This window comes from Fusarium sambucinum, chromosome I (genome assembly GCF_050947815.1).
Source record: "Fusarium sambucinum isolate potato_lamoka chromosome I, whole genome shotgun sequence".
Classification (NCBI taxonomy): domain Eukaryota; kingdom Fungi; phylum Ascomycota; class Sordariomycetes; order Hypocreales; family Nectriaceae; genus Fusarium; species Fusarium sambucinum.
The window spans coordinates 1,662,385-1,683,369 of NC_139294.1; the positions used below are offsets into that span (position 1 = coordinate 1,662,385).

The 20,985-nt window shown below is 46.2% G+C and overlaps 6 protein-coding genes across 6 annotated transcripts; 2 read left to right on the forward strand and 4 right to left on the reverse strand.

The window, feature by feature from the left end:
* Window positions 1–1,418: 1,418 nt before the first annotated feature.
* Window positions 1,419–4,168, reverse strand: FSST1_003282 (kinase-like domain-containing protein; the record flags this gene model as incomplete). Its single annotated transcript, XM_083229350.1, has 2 exons — window positions 1,419–2,880; window positions 2,940–4,168. The coding sequence occupies 2 exons, from the start codon at window positions 4,166–4,168 to the stop codon at window positions 1,419–1,421; spliced, it is 2,691 nt and encodes an 896-aa protein (XP_083086712.1).
* Window positions 4,169–12,091: 7,923 nt separating this feature from the next.
* FSST1_003283 (uncharacterized protein) lies at window positions 12,092–12,998 on the forward strand (the record flags this gene model as incomplete). The annotated part of the gene is made up of 2 exons (XM_083229351.1): window positions 12,092–12,258; window positions 12,323–12,998. 2 exons carry the CDS (start codon window positions 12,092–12,094, stop codon window positions 12,996–12,998), a joined length of 843 nt encoding a protein of 280 aa, XP_083086713.1.
* A 19-nt stretch (window positions 12,999–13,017) lies between these two features.
* Window positions 13,018–14,745, reverse strand: FSST1_003284 (iron-sulfur cluster assembly protein NAR1; the record flags this gene model as incomplete). Its single annotated transcript, XM_083229352.1, has 1 exon — window positions 13,018–14,745. The coding sequence occupies one exon, from the start codon at window positions 14,743–14,745 to the stop codon at window positions 13,018–13,020; it is 1,728 nt and encodes a 575-aa protein (XP_083086714.1).
* Window positions 14,746–15,489: 744 nt separating this feature from the next.
* On the forward strand, window positions 15,490–16,160 carry FSST1_003285 (uncharacterized protein; the record flags this gene model as incomplete). Its single annotated transcript, XM_083229353.1, has 4 exons — window positions 15,490–15,495; window positions 15,548–15,665; window positions 15,715–15,819; window positions 15,871–16,160. The coding sequence occupies 4 exons, from the start codon at window positions 15,490–15,492 to the stop codon at window positions 16,158–16,160; spliced, it is 519 nt and encodes a 172-aa protein (XP_083086715.1).
* Window positions 16,161–16,351: 191 nt separating this feature from the next.
* On the reverse strand, window positions 16,352–17,511 carry FSST1_003286 (C2H2-type zinc finger protein; the record flags this gene model as incomplete). The annotated part of the gene is made up of 2 exons (XM_083229354.1): window positions 16,352–16,950; window positions 17,001–17,511. 2 exons carry the CDS (start codon window positions 17,509–17,511, stop codon window positions 16,352–16,354), a joined length of 1,110 nt encoding a protein of 369 aa, XP_083086716.1.
* Window positions 17,512–18,407: 896 nt separating this feature from the next.
* Window positions 18,408–19,724, reverse strand: FSST1_003287 (3-deoxy-7-phosphoheptulonate synthase; the record flags this gene model as incomplete). The annotated part of the gene is made up of 4 exons (XM_083229355.1): window positions 18,408–18,565; window positions 18,619–19,521; window positions 19,595–19,649; window positions 19,713–19,724. The coding sequence occupies 4 exons, from the start codon at window positions 19,722–19,724 to the stop codon at window positions 18,408–18,410; spliced, it is 1,128 nt and encodes a 375-aa protein (XP_083086717.1).
* Between the last annotated feature and the right edge of the window lie 1,261 nt (window positions 19,725–20,985).

Below are 20,985 nucleotides of genomic sequence, written 5' to 3' on the forward strand. Positions count from 1 at the left end.
CTTTTAAACTCTCCGTTACCATTTGAGGGTGGCTCATAAAACTATCCGTACCGCAGCAACATTTTGAGGGTGTCTCATTTCTCACCGCTCAGCTGCCGTCACTCGGGGATAAAAAAAGAGGGAGGGCTGATACCAAACTCAGTCCGGGGATGAAGAGCCGGGATGCAACCAGGAAGGAGCTGAAGCAAGTGGATTGGGGACGAGAATCCTGTGTACATTTTCCCTAAAATACAGTCTTCGGTTGCCTGTAGGAACTAATTGCGAAATGCCAACGTTAAATGAAGCTCAAGCAATCTTTTACTATTAATGACTGTCCATTACATTGATATGATATATTGCTAAATTGTGAATACATCAAGGAGTTTCTCTCTCTCTTTTGGACGTGCTATCAACCCGCTAGCTATTCCTGTACACTCGAAATCATGTATCGTAGGTATATCACAGGCAGGCTTTCCTCCATCTACTGATTATCGTGATGGTCACGGTCAATGTTGCCCAGGCTTTCTGACATCAGTGGTATGCAGAGCCTCAAACGTCTCTAGGCTCATGTGTCAATGACACCTATGCCTCGAGCTCTGCTACATTGCACCAACTTGAGCTTGTCGACGTCGGGTGGCAACCAACGTCATTGACAAACCACAAAGGAGGGACGGACGGCTGCATATGAAGCCAACGATAGGCTACTATATCCAACACGAATAAGCTCAGAACAGACTCAGGAGTGAACAACATAGTTCCATTCTGGGATAAAGAAGTGGTAGTTAGCTGCTGAGCTGGTATCACGTTTGAATGTGTGAGATACCAGACTTCGTTTGAATGTGTCAGATACCAGACTTTGGAAATCGGAAAATACACCAAGTATATGCGAGAACAAGGTTGCTTCTTTGAACTTTTATCTTTATGACTGAGCTAGAAAACGACGGACGAAGTCAGTATCAGACTTTAAAAATCGTATACAACCACCAAAATCTGGAATAAATTACGATCAGGCATATATGTGCATGTTGTCTTATGGCATTCTCATTTCATTACTGCATATGGCCCGTCCTGTTATTGCTGGGAATCAAACTAACGGAAAAGGCATTCAAAGAAGGAACCGTCCAAAAACGACCTTATCCCTTCTTTTCTCGTTCTCTCTCTTCCCCCATTTTCTCTCATTTTACACAACCATAAACGCCATCAATCAGCCCTGTACAACACGACGACCAATGCAATGCAATACCAGCCGACCTTGATGCATATAATTCCACAATTAGACATCCGTAGCCCACATGCAAAAATAAGGAAAGGGGCAAAGTTTGGGTTTCGCGAAAATATTACTTTTTTGTTAAGACACGTAGAGATAGATGGATCTCCAGCATGGTTGAAACGCCGTGGAGTTTGACTTGAATAAAACGTGCAAGAAACAATTTGCCGCATTATACGTCAAAATGAGAACCCCCCACCATGTGCTCGTCGTGTCCAGTCTTCACGACCCCACTCATCCGGTTTGCCTTCCTGAGGTCAATGTCGTCAAGATTATCCCAATCGTCGTTATCGCGATGTCTGCGGCCATGACCGTTTCCATCATCCATATCTTCGTCAACAAGTCCTGCTCGATCTCGCATGTGGTCGTCAAGTGCACTCTCATCAACAAATGTGAAGCCCTGGAAGTTGGCTTGGACAGATGGAGATAGAGGTGTTGAGGCGGCGTAGCCCCGCGCCAACGCAGCAGCACGCTCGTTTAGAGAGCCATTCTGATCCAGAGCAGTCGTGAACTCGGGATCAAAATATGAGACATCTGTCTCGGACTTCAATTTGGGCTTGAAAGGAGGAGTGATGAGCTTCTTGGTGAGTAATGTCCAGTCCACGTCAGCAAAGAAGGGGTGTCTCTTCAACTCCTCGGCATCATCAGTCGCACCCAATCTGTGCTTGGGGTTTCGGTTAAGGAGTCCCTTCACGAAGTTCCTTCCTTCCTGAGAGAGGGTGTCCCGTGGGAACCTCACCTTACCGAAAGCAATATTCTTATACATCTGCTGTGTATCTTCGGCATAGAATGGGCTCCAGCCGCAACACATCTCGAATACCAAGACACCGAGCGACCAGAAATCCACCATCTTGGTGTAGCCAGATTCATCCAGCAAAACTTCGGGTGCAAGATATTCGGTAGTTCCACAGAATGTATTGGTTGTGTCGTTCTTCGTAAGGTTGGCCTTGGAGAGACCAAAGTCGCACAAGGCGATATGACCATTTGCGTCCAAAAGGATGTTCTCGGGCTTCAAATCTCGGTACACAATATCGTTATTGTGAAGGTGCTGAATGGCCAAGATCAACTCGGCGATGTAAAACTTGGCTCGCTTCTCATCGAACCGACCCTCCTTCTGCAAATGCCAGAAAAGTTCACCTCCAGACATGTAGTCGGTGACCAGGTACAGTTCGGATGGTGTTTGGAAAGAGAATTTGAGACCGACAATGAAAGGTGAGTCGGACATGGCTGTGCGGACCAGAATATTTCGCTCGCCCACGGTGTGCGCGACCTCCTTCTTCTGTACAATAACCTTCTTCTGCAGAACCTTCATGGCATAGATGCGCTGAGTATCCTTCTTTCGCACTTGGTACACCTGACCAAAGGTGCCCTTGCCAATAAGCTTAAGGATGTCGAAATCCTGCGGGCCAAACTGCTTCTTTTCGGCCCTGTGGTAGATGGCCTCAAGGAAGATTTCGCCGGTCGGCGCCTTCTCAGCCATAGTATCAGCATGACCCTGAAGCTGGAACCAACCCTCGACAGTAGTACCAGGATCCTTGCTGGCTCGGAAGTCAACATGACCGAGAAACTCATCTCCTGATGCCCCATGATCATATACTGAGACATCAACAAGCATATCATAGTCTACCACGTCGCTATTTGTTGTAAGTAATGGATCTCATGTTAAAAAAGAAACTGACAAAAAGTGACTTACAACTCTGCTTCCGCATCCCACTTTGGGTTGGTGAAGGATAGCTGCCCGGACCGGGTGCGGACGGAGCCACCGTGATCATGAATACTGGTGTTACTGCTCTGTCTGCTTCTCATGGGAATGGCCAAGGGACGACCTGAATCACTTCCTGATCGTTGAATGGCGATGCCACCATGAGCGGGGGGTGGTTCGATGCTGAGGTTGTCTTCCTCATCAATGTGGTGGGGGCCGCCTGAGATGAGCTCACTACGTTGAAAAACAATAACAACATAAGGGTCCCGACTCTTCCTGAGTCCTCGGGCCTTGTTGATCTTGATTGTTAGTTTACCCTTGGCAGCAGGTGCCTGGGCACCGCCAGAGCTCCTGGGAGTCTGGGCGCCGCTGACTTCAGCGCTATCGTGGCTGGTTCTCCCGGAGGAGGGGGCCCTCTCAGAGGCAGAAGGTCGCGCAGCCGACATTGCTCGAGTAGGAGTCGAGTTGCCGCTCTTAAACGTCATACGAGTTAGCTCCTTGAGTCCATTAAGAATATTCCACTTGCCGGGGGCAGCAACTTCAGAATTGTCTGAACTTGCAGCACCAGGTTCGGGGTGCGAGGGCTGAATGGAGTCTTTGGTATGTGCTGCGTTTATGGAGGAGTCAAGTTCAGGTAGTGATGGGTCATCAGAAGTTTGAAAGTGGGTGGTGGTGAAGGGCGAGGCTGTGGGTTTCTTGGATTGTGCCTGCTGTGTAAGAGACTTAGGCTCGACAGCAGCCCTGCCATGGGCCCCTGAGTCGGCAGAAATCATGTCCTGGGAGATAGAACCCCCCGAAGACGAGGGCTGAGAGGTGGGTGGGGTTGGGTAGGGGTTTGAAAGGTTATGCTCATCGCGGTGCGTGGTACTCGGCATGCGACCAAAGCTCTCATGTTGAAGAGGCGAACGATCAAAAGCCGAAGAGTCACAGCCGCGAGTAGAGCCCTCGGGGTGTACCTGCAACTGCAGGTCGGTAGGTGGAGCGGTTTGAACTAGAACCCCATCTAGAGTGGTATCGCTCTGAGACGAATTGGGATCTGACGAAGGCGCAGAAGGATGATTACGAACCTGGCCAAAGTAACTCATGATACTGGGCAAGCGTTTGTCCTGTAGATCGGGTTGAGGAGTAGCTACACCGGATCGAGGAGTATCAACACCGATGTGATCGACATTATCCTCGTCTGCCGCAGTCCTGACGTTTTGGTTAATAACCCCATTCATTTTTGTAAGAGATTTCCAGTGAGTGAATAAATCCTTCTACACCGAAGCAACTGCGCGGGGGAAAACAAAGTGGGAACACTAGTTCATGACGGCTGCCAAGCGCGTCAACTAGAGGGTAAACAGGGCAAAGACCGAAAAGGACCACCAAGGACAACAAGCAATAGCGGTCGAGGTGGACTCTGGCAATGCGACTATGACGAGAAAAACACGGAATGGCGAGATATCATTTGGAGCTCGATGTACAGAGCAGCCAGTGGTGTGTTCGCGAAAGTGTGGATGCGAACGAAACGCCAGGACCAGCACCAGTGAGCGAGTAATACGCAGTATAGATTGGGATGGGAGCCAGTTTTTGCCGAGAGTGGTCGTGTAAGACGAAGCGTCAAGGGACCAAGTGGAGGCTCGAAACTTGCATGTAAAGGGAAAAGAAGACGATGACGAGATCAATTCTTTTACTGCCGGGAGTGAAAAACTCGTTCGCTCGGTGGCCGGGGTAGGCTTGTTCAAGAAGGCCTTCTCTTGCGAGTTACCAGAACTTTTGCCTGAAATTTTTGGCCTAGGCAAGGAGCAAAACGTGGAAAACTGAAGCTGATAGCGGGGCCAGAACGCAGGGACTGACTCTGAAGCTGGGCAGCCGTTAATTGTGCCCAATCAGAGTTGGGGCGAGTCAGGCCTAAGCTTGCAACAACACAAAGGACGAGCTGTCTCTTGCATGTGGAATTGTGAATGTAACTAATGCCATGATTGACTGCCGGTTTGGTTGTTGGTCTGTTCGTGTTGTAATAGGCCCTGCAAAAGGATCTTTAGGGCCCCGAGGATGAATTCGAGATGACGGCGGCCGATTACTCGGTTCCATTGCAACGGCAAAGTCGAAAGGACGGCATCGCCTTGATTGGTATCTGGGCTGCTTGTGCTGCCTTATGCGTTCGTTGTGTTGTAATAGATACGTCTTGTTCTCTGGTGCTGATAATGCAAGGATCGAATCTCATGTTTTCCATATTTGCCAGGTTCTGCCAGCGATCCCAGAGCAAAGGCTCGCCGGTTATGGGGAATGCATGCTTTCTTCCTGCCAAGTCGTCGACACCTCATCCTGACCTGCAGTTACAGGGCAGCCGTCCACTGGATAGAGCCCAACAGCGCCCAAAAGTGGAATACAGGCTTGTCTAAGCACCTGTAGAGGCGCCGGAAGCGGTTCCATTTTCATGTGAGGTGAGGTGGGTTCTTTCAGTAGGCGGTGTCGTTGGGAGACCAGGGACTGGACAGCTCTAGCCGGAAGAGGACTTTGAATTGGCTTCGCTGAAGTTGAGGTGCTGAAGTCCGTGTGCTGCAATCGTCCTATCGCCACCGCCGCCGCTCGTCCTTGGTGAGGGGCATCCAATTCCAGCAGCGCAGTGCAGTGCAGTGCAAACGAGCACTGGACACTGCTAGGATCCGTGGCGTGTCGATTTGAAATACACCAAAATACAGGATGCAGAAAAATAAAAAATAAAAAAAGCACCAAATTTGAACGCAAAACTTCAACAAGACAGAGAGAAAGCATTCACTAACCTGGACATCATTGCTTGAGTTGCTCTTCGTAACAGGTCAAAACCTCCTCCTGCATTCGAAGTCTCAGTGCCTGTCATGGCGGCGATTGCGAGGAGCTTTATTAAAGCTACCGCGGCTTAAAACAGGGCCGAATTGTCGGGGCGGAGGAAGAGAGGGGCGAAGAAGCGGGTATATTGCGTGAGATGAATCGTATAACGTCGTCGATTGGGCGTCGCTGGCCCAGGGATCGCTGTTCGGTTCGAGGACGGGACGAATAGTGCGATAAGGGTCGATAACCAAGCGAAGAAGAACAAGACGAAAGGTGAGAAAAGGATGATGGTTTATTGTTGGGAGAGAGGGGAAAAGATTTGAGATGGCGCGGGTCAGAAGAAGTGACGGGATGGAGATGATAATTACAGTAGATGTCTTTTTGGGGCAAGGTCAAGGTGAGTTGAGGTGGGCGTGCGTGGGCGGTAGACTATGGCCTGGCATGGCATGGCCCGGGGGCGTGTTTCCTTTGTACAGTGCGCCTATGTAGGTACGTGAGAAGTGAAAATTAAAGGTAATGTAAACGTAAACTTTGAACAAGAATGGCCAATTTCCAAGTCTTTTATTTTTATTTTTACGAGACAGTTGTCTAGTTAAAAATCTATAGCAATAAACTGAAGCTCAATAGAGTTGTAAAGGATAAATCAGGTGGGTAGTAGGCAGTTGGGGTTGGTGGTAAGGAAGGAACTGCTGGTACTTGCTGAGAGAGGCTCATCAACACATAATTCATCAGATTACCTCACCTCAGCTTTTCAGGGATATTCAACTTGAACGTAGTGCATGCTTACATCACTTTCTGCTTTGGGATTCGAATTTGCTGCGCATATTGATTTACAAACTTACGTTAGCCTGCCGTGTCGCAGGTATAACCTCGTCGTCGATTCCGAGGTTAGAGATGTCGAGGTTTTCGGTATTCGGCTTTGTAAACAACATGGCTAGCTAATAAACTAGAGTTGGGACTTTTCAGTAATGGCGTTGAGAGCTGGCTCGGCGCCATCCGTCCAAGTCAAGTCAAGTCAAAGTCAAGTCTCAAACCCGATCCAACTCCAGCTCCAGCAAGGGACCCCTCTAACTACCTTGCAGAAGAATGACTCTACCTCGCCTCTTGATAAAGTGATAACGGGTTTGAAGATACGTACGGATGCGTTTGCACGAGATGAGATAGGTTTAGACGAATTGAGAGTGGATGCGTTGAGAAATGTCCATGACATCACCGATACTGGATGCGAATTCATTATGAGTTGTTTGCAGTAACCCTGCTAATATTGACTCCCAAGTCCCAACAGAGAAGGACAGCTCAGAGAACGACGATACACCGTACATTTGGTTTTGTTTGGTTTTATTTTTGCCTTGGTTACTTACAAAACAGCGGTGTCTATTTTCATTCGTATTGCAAGATGGGAAACAAAAAATGCCAGTTCGGTTTTTTTGTTTTAACTGAATCATGATGAATGTACGTATCCGAACTACTTATTCGGAACCGGGCGTATCCACTGGCAGGCAGATTCAGATTACAACACAATTTACAACAAACACTCCACAGTGCGCATATCTTTTTGCCTGATTCAAGTGAGAATTAGACAGTGGAGAGTCGATCCTCTTTTTTGTAATCAACAATCGCAATTCCCATCTCTGAAACGACCTGACTTTCAACTAACGGTGGGGGGTTTTCTTTTTGGCGGGGTTTCAGTTTCAACCAGAGTTCTCTCTTGATTGCATTTGCATTGTATATTGCATGATTCCCCCCAAAGTAATTTCATAACAAATAACACATCTTGACCGACAAGTGCATATGAATACGTGCTGGACTGGGTCGGATTAGTGATGGTATGGCTTAGCCACTAACTCCCTAACTTGCCGTCGCCTATCTCGGCTCTTTATGGAGCTGGTGCTGTAAAAATAGGCAGGTATATTCTTTACAGTACTACGCCAAAAGTCTGACCCTACTATACCATCTTTATCTATATAGGAATTTTAATATAATATTTTAATATATTATTTATTTATTAATAGAAAGTTAATTAAAATAATTTATATATTATTAGAAAGCCTTAATTCTAGTATTTAATATTTTATATATTAACCCTAGGCCTAAATATATACTCTTAGTCTTTTCTCTATTAAATTAATATACTTTAAAATCTTAGCCTATAAAATAGCCTCTTATATTAACTTAATATATCTTATAAATTCTATAATTAAAGCTTTATTTTTCTTTAAATTTTATAGAAAAGGGAATTATTTCTTTAATTACTTTTTTAAAATAGCTTAAATATTTTTAATTAAATTTAAATTAAATAAATTTAATAGCTAATTTATTTAATTAATTATATTTTAAAGTAATTATTTTATAGTAAAATTAGAAATATAAATACTTATATTATTTTATTAGAATTATTAAGAATTATTATATATTAATAAAAGACCTTTTTAAAAAGCTTTTTAATATAATTAAAAGCTATATTTATTCTTTTTAGCTAATAAATCTCTTATTATAATAATAATTTAAGATTTTCTTATTTTCTAAATAATAGCTTAAAATATAATAGAAATTATTAATTTAATATAATTATTCTTATTTATAAGGTCTTTATTATATTTTTCTTAAAGAAAATAAAAATAATATTTATTAAGATTATTATTATTATTAGCTATAAAGACTTTATTTAAATTAATAATTTATATAACTATTAATATTAAAATTATCTTTTTTATAATTTATAATATACTTTTTTTAATTCTTTAATTTTATTAATTTAACTTTAATAAAAATAAAGCTAGATTTATACTTTTTTATTATTAAGCTTTAATTAATTTATTAACTTTTATTTTCTTTTATAATAAAAGAAAATAGTATATTAAATAGTCTTAATTAATATAGAATTACTTATTAATTCTTAAAGTAAATTTTATAAAATAAATTAATCCTATTAAATATATTTTAATATATTCCTTTTTTCTATTTAATTTAGCTTTAAAGAATACTTAATATATATATTTTTATTAAATATATATATTTTAATAAATTATTTAATAATATAATTAATTATATAATAATCTATTTTAAATTTATATATAATAGCCTATTTTAATATATTTATATAAAAAAGGGTAAGAATTATAGCTTTTATTTCTAAGGAAAATTCTTTATTTTTTCCTTAGTTAAAATAAATAATATCTCTAAGAAAGGCTTTTTTTAATATTATTAAGATATTATTATAGTAGTATAATTAGAAAGGGTTATTGCATTAAAGTCGCGAAGTAATCGGGTAGTTGGTTAGGTAGGGTTAGACTTTTGGCGTAGTACTGTAGCTGGTCTGGTATTTTAGTAATTAGTACCTAACCTGGCGTTAAACAAGATCTTGATATGTAGTATCGAGATTCCTTAGAAGCAAGTACAAAGAGGTAAATGTAATGTTATCTCATTCTGATCACAAGGCTTCCTGCAACAGGATAGAATTGTCTAGAATACTTTCAACTTAGAAAGTATAAGCGAATTTGTCTCAACCCCGCCACAGCAAATGCTTCAGCAACAAGATTCTACAGCACCAGCTGATCAGTAAAATGCGATACGTATGAATGTCTATCTCATGATAGGCTGTCGACTGCCTTTCACCCGCAACATACCAAGAACTCTCTTGTCACGCATAAGCTTATGGTTTCTTTCGGTTCGGGGCGACTGCCATGTGCTTCCAGCCGTCTTATGGCATGCAGGATTGGTCCTTTTCTTTGCCAATACTCATCAACTCTAAGTTGTTGCCACAAACATTGTTCCTTCTGGTTCTCTGCTATCCGTACTTACTCATCTTACCAGCCTCGCTGCATCAAACTCGACATCCACCATTGGTCAGGAGCTCAAAGACCCTTAGAGCGTAGCTTTGTTCCGCATCTTTGGCGAGTCGTCAATACGGATACGGGTTCGTTGTCAGCCTTTGTATTCGATTGTACAGTAGTTGTGTATAGAAGGTTACGCATTCTCGTTATCCCTGTGAAGTAAGCGACTGCACCATGCGTATTGCCACTATCTACGACAAGGATAATTTGTAGCTGTGTCTAACACTACCTACTCGAGTCATCTGAATACAGTACTAGGTCTTGGCCATGCTGTACCTAGCCAACCTTGCATAGACAGTTTCGACAATGCTTTTAGTCGCGATGTCTGCCTGGGCGGTCTGTATACTTTAGTTACGGTGGCAGGATCAACATTCACCGTCGGCATGTCCGCATAGTACATCTGTCATGTCTACTCCTCTTTCCGATATCCAACTGCTACTTTCACATGTTGGTCCTTATCTAACTATGACGAATACTTTACACACTTCTAATAGGCCACTATACATATAGACCACGCATCACAAGTCTGGTCCTAGTGTGATGAATGATCGACTTTCAGCCTCTGCTGCAACCTTCCCATGTGGTTGCTGTGTAGCAGCTGGTTACCCAATTGGGCAATACCCCGATTGTGATACCCAAAATTGGATACATCAACTTGCTAGTCGGGGCGGTATAGGGATACAGTGACATTTGATCTTTGGTGGTCTGGTGAAACATGCCAGGGGTCAGCAAAGAGACATGCCTGTGCCCGATAGCTGAAATGCATGGCGTCTCATGGCTGAGCTTTTCTCTCTTGTCAGCTTATCATATCAAGGCTGAGCCGCCCTAGACGTATGCAAGGCATCTACAGATCATATAGGAGAGTTCTCATAGGGGTGATGAAGTAACGATCAGGTGTAAAACATCCAAGCCGCGTTTGTTTGTGCGACTAATATCATGCCAGACGGAGACAGGAACCCTGGGAATAATTTGTGTAGCTAGTATACCCATGAAATCAAAACTATACAAGACTCAGAAATTGGTGTGGCAGAACCTGCAAAAGGGGCTTATTGTCTCGTTTGCTAAGAAGGACACGGACCCAAGTACGTTGTATTTGCTGCTGTTTGACGGGCCCAGCCATGGATATACGTCTTGGTAGAAGGGAGATTTAACTTGATATTGCAGCCCTCCAATAGGATAGCTAAGTTGCACCATAGCAACAGAGTCTCCTAAAGCATGGTGTATCGACAAGCCGGCCAACTTCACATCACCTTATCCACCTGTTGTGTGAATATTAAAAAGGCTTTATTATCATTAAACGTTTGTAGCAGTGTATGTAAAGTGTTTCCGAGCACGAAGGCAGCGGGTTTCTCTGGCTTGCAACTGGCCGAAAAGTTCACTACTCTCGGGCCTTCGTCGATGATTCCGTATTCTCCATCAGAGCTCAAGCTCGCTTCTTAGACTCTTCAATCATCTGGCACCATCTCGCTTCCATCTCAGAGGTCACTCCTTGAGGGTATCTTTGAAGTTGAGGTCGAGACGTGAGCGGGTCTGGATAGTTCACTAAATATCTTGTCAATAATCAACCATCATACTAGGGGGGTTTTCTATAGGAAGAACATACAGATACTGACATTTTGGTCAGTTAGCTTTGCACGAGTCATCTCGCCCTCGTCCATGACCCTTTTCATATATGTGTTGGTAGTGCGTTCGGTCATTTCGTGTTGTTGTGTAGACAATGAACGTGGTCCTCCGGCCATTGAATGAAGGAGCGTAATGCGACTTGTAGATAGAAAGACGGGCTGCTTTACTGAAGTCGAGAAATACTGAGAGTTCTCCAAATATTATCGTGATAAGATGAAATTTGAAAGGTGGTTACAAGGCAAGAACTTGTTTTCTTTGGCGGTATTGCATCTTACGTAGTAGGCATTGAATGCTGGGCTGAATGCTTGAATTAGACAGCCCGTGGCTTGGATCCGGATTCTAGTCCACAGTCCAGCGTGGCTGCCCCACCAAATGACAAGCCACCCCGCAATATTCCATGAATTTCAAGCTTTGAATAGGGACATTGACTTGATAAGTAAAAGAATAGAACACAAGTTCTCGAGAGAACATATGCTCGATAGACTTCTGCTATATGATCTAGACTAGACTGTATACTGACAATGAATTTCTCCACTCTTCTAGACACTCACGGTGCTGACAATTCCATCAGCAGCACACCTCAAGCAAGTACTAATCTTACGTCGTGAGTTCCATTCTCAGCCAACTCAGCTCTCCATCTCTCAATGAAAGCCTTAGTTAGCTCTCCCGAGGGCCCAGCCAAAAACCCACCAACACCACCACCCTGAGCCTGTCTTGCCCTGTTCCTTTTCTCTTTCAAACCAAAGGTACCAAACCTCCAACAGTTGACTTGACCTCGCCCCATGCCCGACTTCACGATATCCAACAATACTGTCAAACATCATTTCCCACGAAGAAGACGACGACGTTGACACACAACCCGAACCGCCATCACCAAGTGAAGGGATATTCATCATGAGCAAGAAATCGACATTTGTCCCTGACGCCTGGGAGGATGATTGGGAAACTCAAGCAGACAAGATGGTCAAGGAGCCTGACCAAACTGTCCCTCAAGTACCTCTGTCCAAGGCAGAACGCTTGGCACAGCATGCTGAGCAAAATCGCAAGCTTTGGGAGTCTGCGTAAGCCCTCTTACTTTGGCACTACCTAAGTGTTTCGCTAATATTAGGAATTTCCCCATGACAGCGATGCTCCGCCAACTTTTAACTACTATGAGGCTAACACCTCAGGTGTCTCTCTCACAACTCCGTTCAAACCACAGGTCAAAGTGCTTAGCCGGAAACCTGTCATCGCTAAGCGCGATGCTGCTGCAGGCATGTCCGGACTCTCACTCGACGATGATAATGAGCCAAAGAAGGAGGTACCATTGACCCCGGAGGAAATCCGAGCGAAACAAAAGCGCGACAGGGAGGAGAAGCAAAGACGGTACGAAGAAGCCAGAGCCAAGATCTTTGGAGAATCGAACCCATCTTCAGGAGCCTCCTCACCCGGCACAGTTACCCCGCCGAAAGCTGATGGCTACACTAGCCGCGGTCGTGGCAGAGGACGGGGTGGTCACAGAAACAACGAGACCCGTCAATTCGATACCCGCCAACCCGATAACCGTGGTTTTGATGCTCCGCGTAGAATGCAGAATATGTCGGGCTCGGGCCGCGAGTTGTTCGACCCGAATCACTCACCAAAGCCCGAGCAAGTATCACAAAAACGGCAGCCGGAATTTTCGTCGCCCGGAAGAAGCACAACTCCACGCGATGGGCAGCAGCAAACGCAACCACAGGCACCAATCCGAGCACCTAAGGGGCCGGATGGGACCGGCAGAGGAGGTTTCGGCTTTTCTCAACGAGGTGGTAAGGGCAGTTGATTATTTCTATCGACAAGCTTTACCATCCGCCTCCAATCTTTCCAGCCAGTTGTACCACTGTCTCGTCTGTGGTTGCCTCCTTTCCAACGTCGCTAATAACCTCGCGATATGTTGTAAATGCAAGTCTATCTAGTCCAATATTTGTGATCTCCGCCCAATGCGCCAGGGTATCATGTATGTACGAATGAGAAATACCACCAACAGCTCCTTCAGACCCATTAACAATAGCTTCGGTGGCGCCTGCTTCCTCTCCGGAGAAGTATGCCTCGTCGACTTCCGCAAGCCAGCTCTTTTGCTCCTGCGGACCTGGATTGCCAGAATAATTCTTTCGCTCCATGACGACAGGGTCGTCGACTTTGATTTGACCACCGCCGTTGGTGCAACCTCCGGGACAGGCCATAACTTCAACATAACTATATTCAAGAGAGGCTGTCTTGCCTGCCGGTCTTCGGGCACTCCCAAACGGCTTGCCACCAGGCATTCGAGATGGCTTGGCAGGTTTTAATCTTCGAACGAGGTTTTGGATGTTTCTGAAGCCATAGTACCGAGCGGCGCGAAAGACTGGTTCGCCGTTGATAACGATAGAGTACTCTGCTACATCGACATTGCGACCACGGGTGTGCACAATCTTTGCTCCAGGTGTTTGTGCCGCTCGGCTTTGGAGAATATGCCACAACAAACCACCTGATGTACCGGCCTCGCGAGGTGGATTTCCAGGCAATCGCCGAGGGAAAAGAAAATCATGGAGTTTGGGATCGGGGAATGGGTTGCTCTTGGACAGTGGCGTTTTGGGAATATTGAAGAAGTTCAGGCCTCTTGACTCGGCGAGCATGATAATTTCTTTGCTCGTAATAACACAATCGACATCACGGACGCCTCGGCCTCGAATTTCGCCTTCAGCCCAAACCTCTTCTGTCAGCTCTTCTCGACTGGCTTCGAGCTTCTTGTCAAAGCAGGGCATAATAGCCAGGTGCCAAATGCGACTGGGCGAAATACCCAATGTCCGGCTCAGTGTCGTCTTGAGCAATGTGCCCATCAAGGCCTGTGGCGACTTGACCTTTGAAATATGTGGCAGAACGTGGGGATGAGTCTTCTCGGCGTAACAAACCCAGCCGGGGCAGGATGATGCGAGGATTGGTTTGGCTGGTGTCGCGGGTGTCGATTGTGAAGGGTTGAGGACTTCGTCTGCGCCTAGGACGAGGGTTGCTTCTCTCGCAGTGTTGGTATCAACCACCCATGTGAATTCATTGTTGTGTTTGCCTCCACTAGCGACACCTTCAGGCCCGCGGAACAGGTTGTCGAGCATGTGTCCAACCTGAGCCTCAGAGACGTCTGCGCCGCATGCTGCAGCCAAGTTGGCTCTCGTTTGAGGGCTCACACTAGCAACGAAGAGCTTTGCATTCTCGTCCTCCAGTCCTTCAACTCTGAACTTGCCACTGTCGTCGGTCATCAGCCTCAGAGCCGGAGCCGAGTCGAGTGTTGTGAGAACTTCAGCATGGCTCTGGAGGCTCACTAGGACAGCCTCGGCGGATGTGACGCAGCCAGAACAGGCTAAGCAATCTGTGAGGGAAATCTGTGCGGGCGCATTTGGGTTTGCGGTAGGCTGTTGGCCATCAAGTATAACTTCGGTCTCGAGGGACTGCGATTGCGGGGGCGGGGCGGAGGGAAGAGTTTCGATGGGTTTGATACAGGCGACGCCGGGAGAGATGAAGTCGTTAAGGTCGTCGGCAGATAGAATGGCACTCATGGCGCCGGTTGCTTCGTTGGGGAGTTTCGAAGGGCGGGAGAAGAGGGACGAGGCCGTTTTCCAAGATATCGAGTATTCGTAGTTGTCGCAGTGCACCGTAGTTGAGTAATTGCCCCTCTAGAAAATTTAAATGGAGAATCTAGACGTTGCTGGCTGACAAATAAATTTGTGCAATTCTGGGACAAAGGGTAAAGGTGCTTGTTATATTACGAGAGAATCACCAGTCTCGGACAAAAAGATAAGGATGTAATGATGTTTAATAAAGTATCTCAGTCTTCCAACGTCTCCCGTGCGGTTCGGCTTGGTCTTGTATAACTAACTCCTCGGAGCGTCGGACACGGCGAAGACGGCGTATCAGACCGTGTTAAAGTAATAGATAGGCAATAAAGTCGTTATGATAGGGTCGCTGACATGCGAAATCGGCCCCTCAAGGGTTCCAGAAGAAAGCGGCTCTTGTCAGTTTCTTGGGTGGCAAGGCAATTCTGTCAGTCCAGGCTCAGTCAGTTCGGAAGTGGGGTTATGGATGGAATGGCCGGATGCAGTACGTACCCTGCTCGACTTGGATTGGTGGTGACGTATAAGTCCATCTGCTTTGAGACGTCTTGACGTGGACGAGTTCCAGAGCTTCAACGACTACTTTTAACAGCTATCTACCCTTCTCTGCTACACCTCTCTCTTTGCTTCAACTCACTTTATAATTGCCAATTGACACAATCACAACTGTATTTGTCTGTGTCTTTAACAATGAGCGTATGTGTTTCGCTCTGGACCTCTCAATTCACCAACTGACTGATCTTCTTAGGCTATCGCATCGTACAGCTTTGGAAACTTTGCCTGGCTTGGAACCCAGGCACTGCCTCTTATCCTCTGGCCTTCCTTTGTTGGATCTCTTCTCCGATCTGAGAATGATCCGTCTTCTCGTGAGTTGCCTACGAACGCTACTCATTGTCGCGACTAACACCAATTTAGCTCTTGAGACCTACTTTGGTCGATCGCTCGGTCTAGCCCTTCTTGCGCTGGGCCTTATGGTGGTCGTCCTTTCAGGCGCTCTCCCTCTCGATACTACTTCAAAGGGTAAATATCAACCAACTTCTCACTCTGTATTCATCGCTAACACCGCGACAGAAGCTCCCGATGGCGCACCTTCTCCCTATGCCTCCGCCGCTGTCCTAGTATCCACCATTCACCACGTCTCGAGCGCATTCTACTGCTATGGTCGCTACGCCTGGACCGGCGAGACGGGTTTTCTACTTGGCTGCGCAGGGAGCACAATCTTTGCGACTTTTGGAATATACTGCGCTTTGTTTGCTGGCGACAAAGCTATGACGAGTCGGTATCACAAGTTTGACCAGAGCACAAGCGGATTCCCGTTCAAGAACTCACAGTCATATCGGGCCAAGAAGAAGGCTCTGTAGAGGAATTTCTATTGGAAATGTGTAGTGTAGTATAAGAATCGCAGAGTAATTATTAAATCATAGTTTCGTTTCGGGAATCTGCAATAAACCCCTGTTCCCAATTCCCATGACCAACTCCCTCAACTCCATTTCCGTTCGTTTTGTTTAATACTTAGTTTACAGTGGGCCAAAGATGGGTTGACCAACAACTTCTATTCCTCGGTCACGGATACTGCTATCCCATTCGTTGCTGTATCTTGGTCTTGGTATTCAGCACCGTTAGTCTTCTCTCCCTCGATGCTTTCGACACTCTCGATGGCTCCAGGCACTTGAACGTCAACTGCCCCCGTCAGGATAGCCTGTCGTCGACCGTGCCAGTCGACTTCGCTCTTAATGGCTTGGTGTAGGAGCACTTCCTTCTCACGCCACTCCTGGAAGTAAATATTCTCCCACTCCTTGCATTCATTCATAAGTGACTCGCCGATCTCCTCAGCCCACTTGGCCTCCCAATGGCACTTTCGGTAAAGCTTGTCAACGGGGAGTTCGAGCTCACCGGGGGTAAACAGTTCGTCCGTCAGAGGTGTAAAATACTCGGCGTTGGCTTCGTCTCCGTTGATATCGTCCATGTCGTCGTGGCCGCCTTGCGAGTGCTGGTTGGTCTTCATAATGATCTTGATCTTGCCTCCCTTGCCCTGAGGTCCAGATTGCATTGACTTGGGAACTGGGTCGGATGGCCGGAGAGCCTCTGTCTCGTGAACTGTTCGCATATGTTTGGCCAGCGCATCTGATCTTGTGAATGATCGATCGCACTCTGTTGGGGGTTAGCGACGCTATACGGGCGTTTGGTGTTGGTGAACATACCAGGCAAATAACAGTAGAATGGCTTCTCCCTTGTATGGCTGCGCATGTGCGCCTTGAGGGCATAGCCGCTGGCGTGAGGCAGACCCTTTCTGGTGCAGCTCATCCATTCACATGTGTACTTCTTTTGTCTGTTTTCGATATGGGAGTTGTGAATGTGCTCAACCAACTTGTCCATGTTACCCTGGTCGCCCGCCGGGCAACCATCCCAGTCGCATTTCGTCACTTGCTCTTGGAAATCTTCTTCATCGAGACGCGCATTGATAGGAGAACTTGGAATGTCTCCTGAAGTGTCAGAAGAGACGTCGGACATGCCCTCGAGAGGGTCGGGCTCTGGTACGGTTTCTGGTTCAGCGTCGGGGATTACAGCAGATGATGTTGTTGATCCAGCTTCGAGTCGTTGGCGCTTGGAAGGTCGCAGTGTCGACTCGTCGTAGTCGTGAACACCATCCTCGTCTATTTCCGACTCGTAGGTTGATGAGAGCGGTGATTCAGGTGAAGTATCGCGTGCCATATTCGCGTCGTTGTGGATGCCGAGGCGCGTCTCCTTGGTCGTTAGAGAGTCGGGGGGCGAGGGCGATTGTGGAAGTTTCTGAGTTGTTAAGGAGAAACAAGGGTTGAGGTAGGAAAATGGCAAGTTGCTTGATGATAATGATAGGTACTAAGGTAAAGAGTTCTGGAAAGGAACTTAAAAAGATTGGCGATAAGTAAATGCTGAGCAGCCCGTTCCAGTGGGTAGCAGGAAAATTGGCCTACTGAGTCCTAGGATACAAAAATAAGCAGTCTAAGAGCCATAGTATAAGAAGCATAAACTGACCTACTAATTTCGGTCGATCTTCCAAAACGCCAATTAGAAGCTCAGTAACACAGTGCTGAAAGAGCGACACGATCCTCAGGGTGTCAGGAAACTTGTTGCCGAAGCACAAGTAAGGAACGAAATTACCAAGTCGGCATGCCACTCGGTAGCGAACTTCTAGGTCCTTTAATCCTAAATCTTTAAGCCCAAGGTAGAGTTTCCGAAAGACACGTTACTGAATTCTCGTTGTCGCATAGTAGGTAAGTGCTCTAACACACAGTACATACAGGGACAGGTTCGGACTGCCAAGTAACAAAGCCAATGTGATATACTCTGTTCGGTAGGATAGGGAAATTAGTGAGTCAAATAACAAGAAAAGAAACCTCTACGATATCCTATTGGCAGTCACAGGCTTTCCCCATCATATGTCTTGTCAAACATCATCTTTTACTTTATGCATTTGCATTTATCCCTTAATCAACAAACCCTAAAACTCCAGGCCTTGAACCCAATGTGCGAGCTATTGCAACAACATGAATCCCCAATCTCACCAAATTTTGTGTTCCTATACGTGCAGAAAAGATCACAGCTTCTCCGTAGGGCATACACCAAACTTAGGCACCATTTGAGTTGGCAAGCTTGCGGCGGTCTTTCACGGCCTGCGCAAGAGTATCGAGCGTGGAAATGGTGTCCTCCCAGCTGATACAAGCATCAGTGATGCTGACGCCGTACTTGAGTCCGGACTTGCCCTCGGCGGGAACCTTTTGGTTACCTGTTGACATGTTAGTTCATGCTCATTCTGTCACAGACAGTTCTTCAACTTACCCTCGTTGATGTTGCTCTCAATCATAACTCCCATGATGCCATCCTCACCCTTGGAGATCTGGCCGGCGATATCAGCAGCAACCTTGGGCTGGTTCTTGTGGTCCTTGGAAGAGTTTCCGTGACTGCAGTCAACCATAACTCGCTGTCGCACACCCTTCTTCTGAAGCGCCTCCTTAGCAAGAGCAATGCTCTCAGCATCGAAGTTGGTGCCCTTGGAGCCACCTCGGAGGATAACGAAGCAGTCGTTGTTGCCCTCAGTACCAACAATAGCGACAACACCAGGCTTGGTAACTGAAAGGAAATGATGAGGATGCTGGGCTGCACCAATGGCATCAATAGCGACGCCCAGAGAACCATCAGTGCCGTTCTTGAAGCCCACGGGGAAACTCAGACCACTGGCAAGTTCACGGTGGAGCTGGCTCTCAGTTGTACGGGCGCCAATGGCACCGACTGAGAGCAAATCAGCAAGGAACTGGGGGGAGATAGTATCCAGCATTTCGCTGGCAATAGGCATGCCCTTGGCAGTCAAATCAACAAAGAGCTGTCTAGAGATGCGCAGACCCTTATTAATCTGGAAGCTGCCATCAATATCGGGGTCATTAATCAAGCCCTTCCAACCGACAGTTGTTCGCGGCTTCTCGAGGTAGGATCGCATAACAATGAGAAGCTCATCCTTGTGCTTCTCCTTCTCCTTCAAGAGGAGGTCGCAGTAGGCGAGGGCAGCCGCGGGGTCGTGGATAGAACATGGGCCAATAACAACGAGCAATCGGTTCTTCTCGTCGGTGCCATTAACAATAGCAACAGTTTCGTTGCGGCCCTCGAGGACTGTCTTCTTGGATTCGGAGTTTTGGGAGATTTCGTGCTGGAGCAGGTCCGGGGGGGTCAAAGGGTTGTAACCACGGACTGGGAAAGCATTAATTAGCAAATGTGTTGGACAGATGGATTGTGTAAGTCAAAGCTTAGAGTATGTACTCACTTCTCCAATCTTCGGAGTCGGCTTGGTTGCCAACATTCTTGTTTGGGATAAAGAACTTGAATTATCGTGAGTCACTGTCCAAAATCAAGGTCGAGAGAGCTTGGAGGGGTCGACTTACAGACGCAGACATTGTGACGATGATGGTGGGGGTGGAGAGGAAGGAGTTTCAATTGTGTAGGTGCGTGTGAAGGGCACAGGAGAAAGGGGTATCAAGGAGATGAATGCAAAGATGGAGATATAAAAAAAGAAGAAGAAAAAGGAGGAGAATAAAGATACAGTCAGAAAAATAAAGTATTTTAGCTGTCTCTTGCTTCCCTTCCCTTCCTTTCTATTTGCGCCGGCCTCGGGCTGCAAGACTCAAGAGAGTCACTACATGGTTGTGATTGTCTGTACACTAATTGGACGAATTGTTCTAGGCCCCACACACTTCTTCCGTTCTAGCAGCGAATCCCAAGAAGGGCAGGTACAAGTGTCGCCCGTGCGATCCCAGTGGATGATCAAGTACTACATGGAAGCTCCAGAATTTTAGCTTGACTCACTTCGAACCAAAAAGATGACACTGGCCACTACTTGCCACTTATTGTTAGCCACCAGCTACTGGCTTTTGGACACTAATTCAAGCCAGACGTTTAGTGATCGCCGTTTTTAATTGTAAGAGACTATTTCTTTGTTGAAAATTGTGGTTGTGAAGACCAGAGTCTACTAAGCACAAAGATGAACAATACAATGCTACCCATGCTTATCATCAAGCTTAACATGGTTCACCGGACTGTACCACTACCGACATAGTCTCTGTGCACACTGCAAAATATATCAATCCAATTGGTCAAGTTTCATTCGTGGCTCATGGCGTTTGGATTGTTGTTGCAGTAGAAAGGGCAAACAGACAGACAGGACAATACTCCACGCCCATTAGCTGAAACGCCCTGACATCAACCAGGCAAACAGGACAAAAGGTATCAACAGATGTAAAAAGAGAATCCTGCGTATCGCAGGTGGCTGGAACTCTCCCGCCGGGAATTGAACCCGGGTCTCAAGCGTGACAAGCTTGCATACTGACCACTATACTACGGAAGATGATGGTTGTTGATCAACCATTGTAGCGGAGTTTGATGTCTGCGGGTCTCGCTATAGCTTCTATAAAGCCCAGCAATTTTAGATGTGGATTATATAGTATAAATAGTAGGAAGTAAGTGAGTCTTCGCTCTGATTTCTAACTATCAATATACACACTCCTCCAGTCAGGCACTTCCCATCTTGTTTAATAGATAGGGCCTGATGTAGTAAGGTTGTGACAGGAATCGGGAGTTGAGCATTCATGAGATTTGACCCAATCTTTGGTGTTTACATTTACCATATGGTTTTAGCCAACTAGTGACAGAGAGGGTTGG